The following is a 12,735-nucleotide window of genomic DNA, read 5'->3' as shown; positions in this document are numbered from 1 at the left end:
CTCTTTTCAATACACTGAGCTAAAAATGTTTAGCTGCATTGCATTTTATTTACTGATTTAGGGAACAAAAAAAGTTCTGGTGATTTATATGTTGATATTAAAAGTATAGAGTCTCAGGGCCTTTGAGTTGTTCAATCTGCTTTCCTCAGAAATCAGCATGGTTAGTTTTCTCTCTTAGTTCAGGTCTAGGATCATCTCGGCAACCCTTTCCCTGGTCACCCCAGTTCTCACACTTCATATCCCATTTTCTTCCTTCAGTTTTTTTTTTTCCTCTTAGCTTTTATCGATATATTTTACTTATTTGTCTTATTTGTGGCCTGCCTCCCCCCCGGGAACATCAGGTCCATGAAGGCAGGAATTTTTAGCTGTTTTGTTCACTGCTTTATCCCCGGCATCCAGAACAGGGCTTGGCACAGAGCAGAAAGTCAATTATTTGTTGGATGAATGCATGAAAAGACAACAAAACTGCAAATAAACCTCCAAACTATCTTTATTAAAGACTATCAATATAAAAATAGCTTCAACTATAGAGAATATAGAAATACAACTCTACAAAATTATTTTCACACAGTTTAGTGTATAAAGTTTTAGTAACATTTAATAATATATTTTAAAATATCCAAAGTATACATCCTTGTTCTCAAAAGTGTTTAGTGCTGAATATTTTTTCTCAGCTTCTTTCCAACATTTTGTACAGTAGCAGGTATGATTTAGCTGACACCTTGGTTTTTTAACCAGTAGACATTTAATAATAATAAACGGCGGTAGTAGGAATAGCTAACACTTCTATAGCACACGTGATATGTGCCAGGCACTATTTAGAGGGAATTTACACAGACAACAAATGATTATTCACAATATTATTTTCAAGAATGTTTAAAGCAGACAAACCTAGTAAATTGGTTTCATGACTTTCCCCGTTTGTGTCAGAAATATAAAAAAGCAGGCACTGCAAATTTACTATCTTGCCAGTATGTATCCTCATCAACAGTTCCTTGGCACAAATAAGAAACTCTCCCTTGCTAAGTACAGTTTTCTAACCTGACAAAAAGAAACAAACAAAAGAACAGTAAAGAAAGGAGAGGGAGAAAGGAGGAAGGTGTAGAATCTAAAATGTAATTTTGGGGGGCTAAAAGAGATATGATGGTGATAAAACAGTACTCGATATTTCAAAAAATGATATTCTATAATCCTTTGCATTAATAGTCTGAAAGGGAACATAAAATTCAACTTAAGAATGTTTCTGTATCAGCCAAAGCACACCTCTGGGGTATCTGCACTGTCACATTGTCCCCTTTTCTTTAATAAAGTGGCAGATAGGCACTCATTGGCCAATAATTAACTTGATCTTTCAGATGTGTATCTGAACATATTTCGAAAAATGGGCAGCTAGGTTTAGTTACAATGCTTCAATATCCATTTAGAGATGACAACCACGATATCTGGTTTTATTTCTTAAAAATGCAATGTCTCTACAACATGGACATTATAGTATACATCTATAATACAGCAAATGATTTTCCTCTTATTAAGGTAAGTAGTCTATTTTGTTTTTATTTTTGTTATTGAATGGTGGTCTGAAGATGCTTTGATACCAGGAAAGTAGTTCAAAAGACCAAAATTTCATTAAATGAAACAAAAAAGTCCCTTATAATAAAATCCCAGGTTTTAGTTCAGTCTGTTTGAAAATCTGAGGTGACTAATAGCTACAATTTTTAATAAATCTCAGTACTGAAAATAGCTCATGGTGTTTTGGGGGACATATTAAGAAATTTAAGACATTGAATAAATACTTTTAAACAAAGTGCCTTATTACTCATGTATGTCTACAAGCAGGGCCAAGGCAGTGGTTGAGAGTCTGCCATTCTGACCAATATTGTGATCTTAAGGGGAGGATATGTCAAGCCATTTTGTACATTTCAAGAACGGAAGTTTCTGGCTCTGATTTAAATGCTAAATTTAAGGCCCACAAATCACTAACAGGACGACAAATACAGTGGTCTGCATTTTAAATACCTGGGTGAAAATCTCTTTAACTGATTTATAAAGAGGTAACACTGTTTCTTCTAAGACCAAATGTTTCAAATGGTGCACCAACTGTGTTTTACAGTTAGGTCTAACCTGGAGGGCTCATGTTCCAGGCGTTTGAGGAGAGGGCAATAGAGACGGACTTTAGATGCGTTGGCAAAATTTCCCTTCCAAAGTTTAAGTCCTGAAGAAGAAAAAACCCAGTATTGTAGTCTTGGGGGCATGTGAGAATTCAGGAGGATCCATTAGGTAAATGTTAATTAAAAATTCAGTATTTTGTTATATTTTCCTTTTTTCTCAATCCACCAAATTCTCACAGCCAAAGAAAACTCTTATCCCATTAGTTTTCATTCTCTACTAAAGGTCAAGTAAACTATAGTTCATTAAGATACCTTCCTTTGTGAAAACCCAATACATAACAAACCATATTTATAAGGCAAAAATTAGTATTTAACAGAAGAAGTCACCACAGGATTTCTTTAACCCAACTTTTTCAGTGTTTTTAACATGATTAGGTTTTTAAAAAAGATTTATATATAGCTGTCCTGAAATTCATGAACTATATAAAGATGGTGTGCATACCTGAATATATTTCAATAAAAAGAAAAATAATAAAAGTTTATGTACAAATAGTTTAAAAACTATATCCTAGTCAAAACAGAGCTGACCTGAAATAGTAAAGAGAATCAAATAAATAGAAAAATAAGTTTAATTTTCATTCCTCAGTTCTTCTACCCCACGGTGAGGTATCTATTAAAACAGTTAAACTAAAGAAAAGAATTTGACCTAATAGGGAATCAGTACTTGGACATTACAAATTTAGGTAGTGAGCAGTAGGCAAGAAGAAAAAAAGCTGCACATTTTACTTAAGAGGGACTTTAGAAGTCTCAATACAGTCATCTCATTTGTAATGAAAATTCTAAACTCAGAGAGGTACAAAAACTTGCTCGGGGTCCCAGCACTAATTAGTTATAGGACCTGGTCACACCCTCCCGATTTTGTGATTCTTTTACCAGACATTATTATTAGTCTTGAGAACAATACACAATTTATGAATTGTGTATTGTTTCAAGATAAATATGTCTTCCATTAATCTTATATAAAACACTTCATTTTATTTCAAACTAGTCAATAAATTAACATTATATACCAAAATGGAAATAAGTTAACAATCCCTTCTTTATATATATTTTGATCAAGTATCTTTTCAAAAGTCTCACAATACTACATAAGATTTAGTGCATCAAATCCAAGAGCATATCATCTCAATATTTAACATTATTATGTTCAAAACTGAACAGTTAAGAGAAGTTAACCCTTATCTTCTTGTGTATGGGTTTCAGCAATTCTAACACCGTTCAATGTTCCACGCACAGTTGCCGTGCATCAAGAAAACACAGCTACAAGGTTAATCCAAAGAACAATTTAAAAGCCATTTCTATGGCAATTTCTGTGACTGAATCATGAAAACAGACATAAAGTTCTTGAAGTTTGGGATGAAGAAAGAGTCTCCTGCAGAGGAAAAGCACACTCATTTCAGAAATTCAAAAAACAAAAACCAAAGGGAAAAAAATCCAGCCTTTCAATTTATTTTATTTTATTTTTGTTTCCGACAGAATTCATAGTGAATTAAAAACCACTAATCTAAATCTATAGTAGGGGGAAATACAGCTAGATTTATTTTTAAATAAATAATATATACCTTAGGTAAATTATTTTTATTTTTCCAGGGTGTAAAAAGCCTATTTTATCAATATATATCACCATATACCTCAGTTTTAAAATATTAAATTTAGTCATTATTGTTACAATAAAGCCAACTGTGTTACCATCATTAAGCACAATAGCTATTAAACATTGCCATTTACTTTCTAAATGTTAATTATTATTAAAACATTATATGAGGGCGCCTGGGTGGCTCAGTGGATTAAGCGTCTGCCTTCGGCTCAGGTCATGATCCCAGGGTCCTGAGATCAAGTCCTGAATTGGGCTCCCTGCTCAGCAGGGGGCCTGCTTCTCCCTCTCCTCCCTGCTCGTGCTCTCTTGTCACTCTCTCTTTCTCAAACAAATAAATAAAATCCTAAAAAAAACAACAACAAAAACATTGTATGATTGCTCTTTTTGCAGACAGTATTGAATTGGAGATACCACTGAAACTTTGATTTTTTTAAAGATTTAGTCAACACTAGTTTATGTAAATCAGACAGTTTAAATCAGGGATATTTTGTCTGACTTCCTTAAATTTCTCTATTCTATATAGATCTGCATCATCATAATTCAATACCTCTTGATTCTTTCTAGTCCAATTGTTGTGAATGTAGTGAGGCTCCGCTGCATACCTGCATGTACACCTGTTTTTATCTCTATCTTCTCTGTGTCCACACCACAGGCCCTTTGCTGCTCCTAGCTTAATCTTCCGATAGCACAGCTCTGATCACACTACACAGAGTTGAGCTTATGCTCATGCTCCTCCCAAGCTTGCTTGGTTACACACCACAATCACAAGGAGCTTACTAAAATTACAGAGTCCCACTACCCTAGATTCCGTTAGTAGGTCTGGGGTGGGCCACAGGCATCTCTGATTTTAACAAGTGACTCAGGTGATTCTAAATCTCATGGACCAACACACAGGAATACTGCTTTGGATAATGTTTATCATATAGTTTAGTACTGCATGGTAGGTGTCTAGTAACATTGGTCTCACCTAACTCTGTGTCCCTTCCTCCACCAATTCTTTACCCCAATTCAAAGAACGTTCAGTGCCTCAACATTTCACTCAAAATTAAGTTCCTTAGTCAGGAATTGAAGGCTCTCTGCAGTGGTCCTAACTTAGCTTTCCAACCTGATCTTTCATTTTATCTTTGCATCTGTCACTCCCTTATCCTAGCAAGTCAGTCTACTCAACTGCAATGCCTTATGATTTCCCTTGTTTCGGTCTTTGTTCATCCTATCCTTTTCCTAGAATGTTCTATTCAAATCTAATTCATTTTCAAACTAGATCAAATGGAATCTGTAAGCCTTTCCTTATAATCCCAATGTAGATTTTTGCCCCTTCCTCAGAACTCCCATAGCATTTGGCTGTATCAACTAATTTATTCTATCTAAAAAAATCTCTCTCTCTATCCATAAATACATATATATTTGAGCATATTTCATATTTCTTCTGGTGGGTATAAGACCGTTCATGCAATGACTATGACTTTATCTTTGTGTTTGCCATACCACCCTCCCACCACCACATTTTGTGAAGCACAACTCCATTTACTAAATTGTTACATATTTATCAAGTGACTATGTGCCAGGTGCTGTTGCAGGTGCCAGTGGTGGACAAGACAGATACAATTCCTGACCTCATAAAGCTAACTTTCTAGTGAAGGGGAGATAAGAAAATGGTGGGGGGTGGGGGGGTTGGGGTGGCTGGGTGATAGACACTGGGGAGGGTATGTGCTATGGTGAGCGCTGTGAATTGTGTAAGACTGTTGAATCACAGACCTGTACCTCTGAAACAAATAATACATTATTTGTTAAAAAAGAAAAAAAAGGAGAAGAAGAAGAAGATAGCAGGAAGGGAAGAATGAAGGGGGGAAATCAGTGGGGGAAACAAACCATGAGAGACTATGGACTCTGAGAAACAAACTGAGAGTTCTAGAGGGGAGAGGGGTGGGGGGACGGGTTAGCCTGGTGATGGGTATTAAAGAGGGCACGTACTGAATGGAGCACTGGGTGTTATACGCAAACAATGAATCATGGAACACTACATCAAAAACTAATGATGTAATGTATGGTGATTAACATAACATAATAAATTTAAAGAAAAAGGTCAATAATAACTGAGTAGCCACTTTAATGCAGGAAAGAGATCCCGATTCTCTTTTTGAGGCTAGCACTGATCTGAATATCAAAGAACCAGACATACAAAGGTTAAGAGGCAGAACATTTCACACAGAATGGATTGCAGGAACAAGTCAGTGGATGCCAATGTGGCTGTGCAGAGTAGATGGAGAAGGAATGATAGAAGGCGGAAAGAGGTGGGCAAGGGCTAGGTCAGGCAGGGTCTTGTAGTTGGTGGATGGGAGTGAGGAGAAGAAGAAGGAAGAGGAAAAGAAAGGAGAGAGGTTAGAAAAGAAGGAAGGAGAGATGGAAGGAAGGGAATAGCAGTAAAATTGTGGAATCATCTTTTAGCGTATCACTACGTTAATTTTATAAGGTATTTGAATCAGCTTTTTATTTTAATAGAAAAAGCCTTGGCAGTCAGAGAATGACAAATACCATATGATTTCACTCACATGTAGACATTAAGAAGCAAAACAAACAAAGAAAAAGAGACAAACCAAAAACCAGACTCTTAAATACAGAGAACAAACTGGTGGTTACCAGAGGGGAGTTGGGTGGGGGGATGGGCGAAATACGTGATGGGGAATAAGGAGTGCACTTATCATGATGAGCACTGGGTAATATATAGAATTGTGGCATCAATATATTTTATACCTGAGACTAATGTAACACTGTATGTTAATTAAACTTGAATTTAAAAATAAATTTTAAAAAAGAAAGAAAGACTTGAGAGGAATTTAAAGGAGATACTTAGTAAATAAAACAACATTCTAACATGTATTAAAATATTATAGTAGTTAGAGGGGCACCTGGCTGGCTCAGTTAGAAGAGCATGCAACTCTTGATCTCGGGGTCATGAGTTCATGCTCCACGTCGGGTGGAGAGATTACTTAAATATAGAAATAAAAGCCTTAAAAATATATATTATAGTTAGATTAATAATTCCATGCCTACATCTTAAAATGGTTATCTCTTTTACCATTTTTCTTTCACTTTTCTAACTTTTTACTTCACTTTCAAATACTTTTTCTCCCCACTTACCCTACTACCCAGTAAGCCATAACTGGTGGTGCTTTTCTCTGATCCGTCCACTTTTCAGGCGAGCATTCAAACAACACACCATATTCTTTCACAGGGTTAAGAGAAGATATGGAATTTGTAGAACCTGAATGATCTCCACGATTTAGTGCTTTCTTTTTCTGTAAATCAAATGTATTATTAGTATTAACTGGTATTAATAATGTTACTTTAAAATGTTTTCACATACAGATTTGAATTGGCTGATCTTAATACTTAAGTGCCTGGAACGACACTCTTCCTAATCTGTGGGAAAATATCTGTTCTTCATCATACTTAGTTTAAATACCATCTCCTAAGAGATTCCATGGATAAAGTGTCCTTGAAATCTCCCAGAAAACATTTTGTTCGTAGCCCTATATTATTAGTATTTACATTAATTATATTAGCAGTTTATGGGTCTGTCTTCCCCAGTAGATTACATGCTTTTTTCCAGGGCGGAGACAATGTGCTATTCATCTTTGTGTGTTTTGAAGCAGCAAGGCCCGGTACATAGGAGGTGCTTAATAAATAGATTACTAATGACGAGGTTACTAAATAGATAATTTTACAATAAAATTAAAACACATACTTAAACAGTATTGTTCTTCCTTTCATGCATATACTCTAAATTTCCCATTGATTACATTATTAGCAAAACAAGGACTCATTTGGAATAAAAAGACTTTTTGTAAGGCTCAGGCTAAAACTTAGTGGAGTGATCCTTGTTTCTTTTGTTTCCCTCAAAATCCTTCTCTAATCAATCAACAAATCCTTTTTGCTCACCCTCCAAAATATATCCAGAATCTAGAAGCCACTATCATTTTTTTGCTTTGAGAATTTCCATAGCCTCCTGACTGGTCCCTGCCTCCAGCCTCGCTACCCTACAGAGCTTGTTCTTCATACAGTAGTAGCCTGAGTGATCCTTTCAAAAATATAGGATCCTGTCCTTCCTCTTCTCAGAACTGTCCCAAGAGCTTCCCATCTCCTTTGGAACAAACCCCGAAGTCCATAAATCTATCAGGCCATGGGCTCTATCAGGCCATGTGCAATCCGGCCCTGCTAACCTTCGCCATCTCAACTCCTAGCACTCTCCTCCCTGCTGGCTCCAGCATTCTCAGTCACTCCTACTTCTGTGGCTTTGCACACTTGCATTTGTTTTCCTCTGTCTGGAAGCCCTGCCTCCAGACTGCTTCCTCACTTCATTCAGGTCTTTGTTCAGATATTATCCCATCTTACTATTCCTCTTGAAACTTATCCTACCTGACATACTATAGTACTTGCCAGTTCATTAGTCTTTCCCATTAGAATACAGGCTTTGATAGAGTAGGCAGTTAGTTAGACATGAGCTGGAGGCAAAGGTGATGATAAATAGGTGACACATTAGAAGCCTGAGGGCACAACATCCTGACTTTGTGGCTTTTAACATCTTGGTCTAAATTAAGGCTTCCAACAGCCCTGGGCTGACAGACCAAGAGCCATGGGTGGAGAAGTGTGCTGTCCTCTTCAACTGCCCCAGGGTAACGGAGAGCTTCATTATAATATATTTACATTGTGGTTTCAACCCCCTCCCCTCCATGGAGGAAGATGACCATGACAGTTCTGGTAAGAACCCTGTAGGACCAGTAGTTGGGAGTAGGACCTACTCCTAACCAGAAGGAGTCCCTTAGATGACTGGAAACCACCACAGTGGGAGACTGTCCTAGCTGTGACCCATAACCTATGCAAACATAAAAAGAAAAGATGCCTCAAAAGAGGAAAAAAAAGAAAAAAGATGCCTCTAAACCTGGTGCAGTTGCCATCTCTGGGCCTGCTCACTCTCTCACCTTGAGAGTGTACTGTCCTTAATAAACTGTTTTATGCTTGCTACCTTCCTTCTGGCTGTTTTTATTCAAGTACAGATCCTCACCTAAGTCTTTCATGGGGGAATCCAAGAACCCAGACCTCTATTCATACAATGCGGACTCTCCCACTGGTAATAGCTTCATGAAGAAAGGGACTTTGTTCACTGCTATATCCCCAGCACCAGAGTAGTGTCTAGTGCATAGTGGATACCTCAATAGTTCAATAATATGGGAAAGGCTAATTTACATTACTATTACTGAATAACTGCATTACTATTACTGAACTATTAATGAAAGATTTCTTTATAGAATCTATCAGTTATATTAAAAGGAAAGGAGGTGCATAAGACCACAAAGCACATAGAGATATACGGTTGGACATAACATTTTGCTGCATACCAATTTCTGAGAGCTCAAAGAAGAAATCCTATAAGGGGCACTTGGGTGGCTCAGTCGGTTAAGTGTCTGACTCTTGATTTCGGTTCAGGTCATGATCTCAGGGTGGTGAGATCAAGCCCCATTTCGGGCTCTGCGCTGAGCACGGAGCCTACCAGGATTCTCTCTCTCCCTCTCCCCATGCCCCTCCCCCCACTTGCATGCTCTCTCTCTCAAAAAAGAAAAGAAAATTAAAAAAAAAAATCCTACAAGACACAGAATTTTATTGCTGAACGAGTTCTACAGCATAATTCAGCCTACTTATTTTATAGCTGAGGAAATAGGAAGAGTCGAGGCTCAGTCCAAGTCCAGGATTTCTTATTCCCAGCCCAATGGTCTACTACCTTTAAACCCAAGTGCTTCACAATTTTAGCATTCTTAACACACATATTGCTATATACATTACAGTCATCTTCAGAGAGGGGTTTTGTTTTTTGTTTTTGGCTGTGTGATGTTTGACCATTGACAAGCAAACTTCTGTACGTTTATCCTTTTCAAGAAATCAACACATACTTTTCCCTGCCATTAAGATAATCTAATTGATTCTTTAACTATATACAATATTACTACAAGCAAGCAAGAAATGAACCACGTGGCTAAAACATTTGCAACAGTATTGTGTCTACCACTGTACCTTACCCTATTATGTTACAAAATACCTTATACTACTGATAGAATACTTAAAGAATTATCAGACTTAACTGGTAGATACTACTGTCCAAGTAATGGCTGACTCACAGATATCAAACATGGAGGCTAATTTACATTATAAACTACCACATTCTACTTTGCTATAGAAAAACACAGGTCCTCCATTTTCTGGAATAACTTTCCAGGACATCAAAATCAGTATTATGAAACAAAGCTTTTAAGTTAAATATTGTGAGTATAATCCTTTTGGCCTCAAGTTAGATTGTGTACTCTAGTTAGATTGGGTGACTGCTAAAAAAAATTTATATAAAAACTGTCATTGTTGGACATACTGGTTAAAGAGCTTTTAGAGAGAATATTTAGAAATCTGGAAACAGAATTGACAAAACTATATTTATACCTCTTCTACCAATGTCTGTTGGAAAATTGCACGAATGGAGAGACAACACTGATGGAAATTCTTTATTAGTTGAGGGTGGATAGAGCCACTTAGCTGTGCCACCTCTTCATGGGTAGGAGTAATAAAGATCCCTTGCACAGTTTCTAAGGCAACATAGTGGAAAAGTGTGTTCTCAGGACCAGATGTTAATCTTGAAAAGAACAAAAAAAGAAGAAAAAAAGAAAAAAGATATTTAAGTAAACTTAAAAATATTGCTTCATTTTGAATGTTGTAGACTCCAAGCTTTTAATCAGGGCAGGGAAACTAGGCCAACCATTTAAGTCCCATTTTCTCCTTAACTAGGGTACAGGCTAGGGTTATTATCGATTCCTTAATGGAGGCAAATATCACATGGTATGTGAAGATAAATATACACCAAATACAAACAACTTAACTTTTCCTTTGCTAAACAACCCAAGTTGGCTAAACCCCTCTTTTTCCATGGTTGGTAATAAATAACTCAGCCCCTATCTGGCCCAGATCCCTACGAGTCATGAATAAGGTATCAGCCTAGAGTTGACCACATACAAGAACATCTTCCAACAAAATAAACACATTTAAGTTAGTAGCATAACAGTCAAATTGATGATCCTGAAGAAAAATAAAATTATTATTACCAACTGCAAAGCTGGGTTAATATTCTGGAATACTATGGCAATTACTTGCAGTGTTCTACTACTCATCATTACAGTCTTCCTTCCCTTCCATGTTCTCTTACTATTTTCATTTCTCCACTTTTCTTCTCCATCCTTTCTTCCCCTATTTAGGTCTCAGACAGGCCAGTAGAATCTATAAATACTGCTTATTTCTACCAGCGGTAAGAAGAGCTAAAGAACAACAATAACAGCAACAACAAAATAATAATAATCATATACTGAGTACCCTCTATGTGCCAGGGTAGGTGCTTTAAAATACCTTAGTCTTAATTCTCATAATGACCCCGTGAGATGTTCAATAGTATTACTACTCTCATTGTAACCATGAGGAAATCAATCTTCATAGATCTCAGATTAACTTGCTTGATCCAGGTCACATAGCTAAGTGGCTGAGCTGAGCTAACTCTGAAGCTTCCTCCATTAAACCTTGCTTTTTCCTCTCCATTGATGACTTCTGATTGGCAATCTTTAAACATATGGACAGAAATTCTCCATTTGTATCTCAAACATTCAAGCTGCCCCCATTCTAATCCTAATGTCTATTTAAAAGAAATCCCTCCAGTTGATTTTTTTCCCCCAGCCTTAAGCACAGGGGCAAAGAAAAGGCATATTTCCACTCTTAGCCTACAGCCTGCCTTAATCATCCATGCTAGTTAAACTCCTGTTAAACTGTTAATTAGGCCGTAGGATCAGAATAATTTCTCCTTCTTATTAGTGACTGGCCTTGGTTCTCTTTTGAGACCAGGGATAGACAGGAAAGGAGATCATCTATAAATTTTTCTCATACTTTTCCAGAAGGTAGCTGGCTCACTAACAACTGGTGGCTGATATTTTTCAATTAATAAAAACTTAAATATTTGTCAAGATAAAAGGAATTATGATTACTCAAAAAAGAAAATAATTTAAAACATACATTTTAATCCAGAGGTCTTCAAATTCAAGAAAACGTACAGAACAGAAATGATTCTTTAAAAAGAGCTATTAATAAGATTCCTTTTTAGGGAGGTTTAGAATTAACATTTTTGTTGTCTTTTTTACTTTCTCTCAAAAAAAGCAAATAACAGCAACAATAAAAAACCCTGACAACACAATGAGCAAAACTAGCTCTTGAAAATCATAAACTCGGGGCGCCTCGGTGTTTCAGTTGGTTAAGCCTCTGCCTTTGGCTCAGGTCATGATCCCAGGGTCCTGGGATTGAGCCCCGCATCAGGCTCCCTGCTCAGAGGGGAGACTGCTTCTCCCTCTCCCATTCCCTCTGTTTGTGCTCTCTCTCTGTCAAATAAATAAATAAAATCTTTTAAAAAAAAAAGAAAATCATAAACTCAGAGTATATTAACTCAGTGTATACACGGAAAGTTTAAAAATCATCAAACAAGCAATTACCCATTGGGAAGACACAGTATTTGTAAAAGTACAGATTAAGACAGATTTATTCTTTGGAAAGATCATTCCTGCAGCAGAAAATGGATTCAGGGTAGGCTGTGAGTTGGGAGACTATTGCAGTAAAACCAGGTTAGAGAATGGGAGCCTGATCTGCAGGAGGTAGAGTAAGGGTTAAATGGATTAAATAATTATGAGAATGTAGAATAGATAGGATTCGGTTACTAAATGAACTGTGGGTACTATTATTTTTAACATGTTATATATTTTTATTTTACAAAAACATGTACGTACAAATTAGGATAATCTATTATATACTGGTTTGTCACACTTTAAAAATTAACTACATAGTATGAACGTCTTCCCATGTCAATAAAGAGAATAAATATGCATCTGTATCATCTTTTTAAAT

The 12,735-nt window shown here is 36.6% G+C and overlaps 1 protein-coding gene across 6 annotated transcripts in view; it reads right to left on the bottom strand.

Annotated features, from left to right (window-relative positions):
- Positions 1-472: 472 nt before the first annotated feature.
- Positions 473-12,735, bottom strand: part of INTU (inturned planar cell polarity protein) — an 84,433-nt gene continuing 72,170 nt past the window's right edge. For 4 of the 6 annotated variants that reach the window (XM_064585035.1, XM_045880478.2, XM_054508767.2 and 1 more), the window contains 3 exons: positions 10,249-10,438; positions 6,904-7,061; positions 473-3,540 (listed from right to left, as the gene is read on the bottom strand). In XM_064585035.1, the coding sequence (XP_064441105.1) occupies positions 3,429-3,540; positions 6,904-7,061; positions 10,249-10,438 (460 nt within the window). In that variant the 3' untranslated portion in view covers positions 473-3,428. Of the gene's footprint in view, positions 3,541-6,903; positions 7,062-10,248; positions 10,439-11,388; positions 12,216-12,735 lie in introns of those variants that run through there. The other 2 variants (XM_064585037.1, XM_064585036.1) reach the window with 2 other exon arrangements.

Source organism: Mirounga angustirostris, unplaced genomic scaffold (genome assembly GCF_029215605.1).
Source record: "Mirounga angustirostris isolate CCGP_5_RB_7025 unplaced genomic scaffold, mMirAng1.0.hap1 SCAF_2, whole genome shotgun sequence".
Taxonomy (NCBI): Eukaryota; Metazoa; Chordata; class Mammalia; order Carnivora; family Phocidae; genus Mirounga; species Mirounga angustirostris.
Note: the sequence above shows the minus strand (reverse complement) of the source record. Positions and strands in the feature narration are given on the sequence as shown.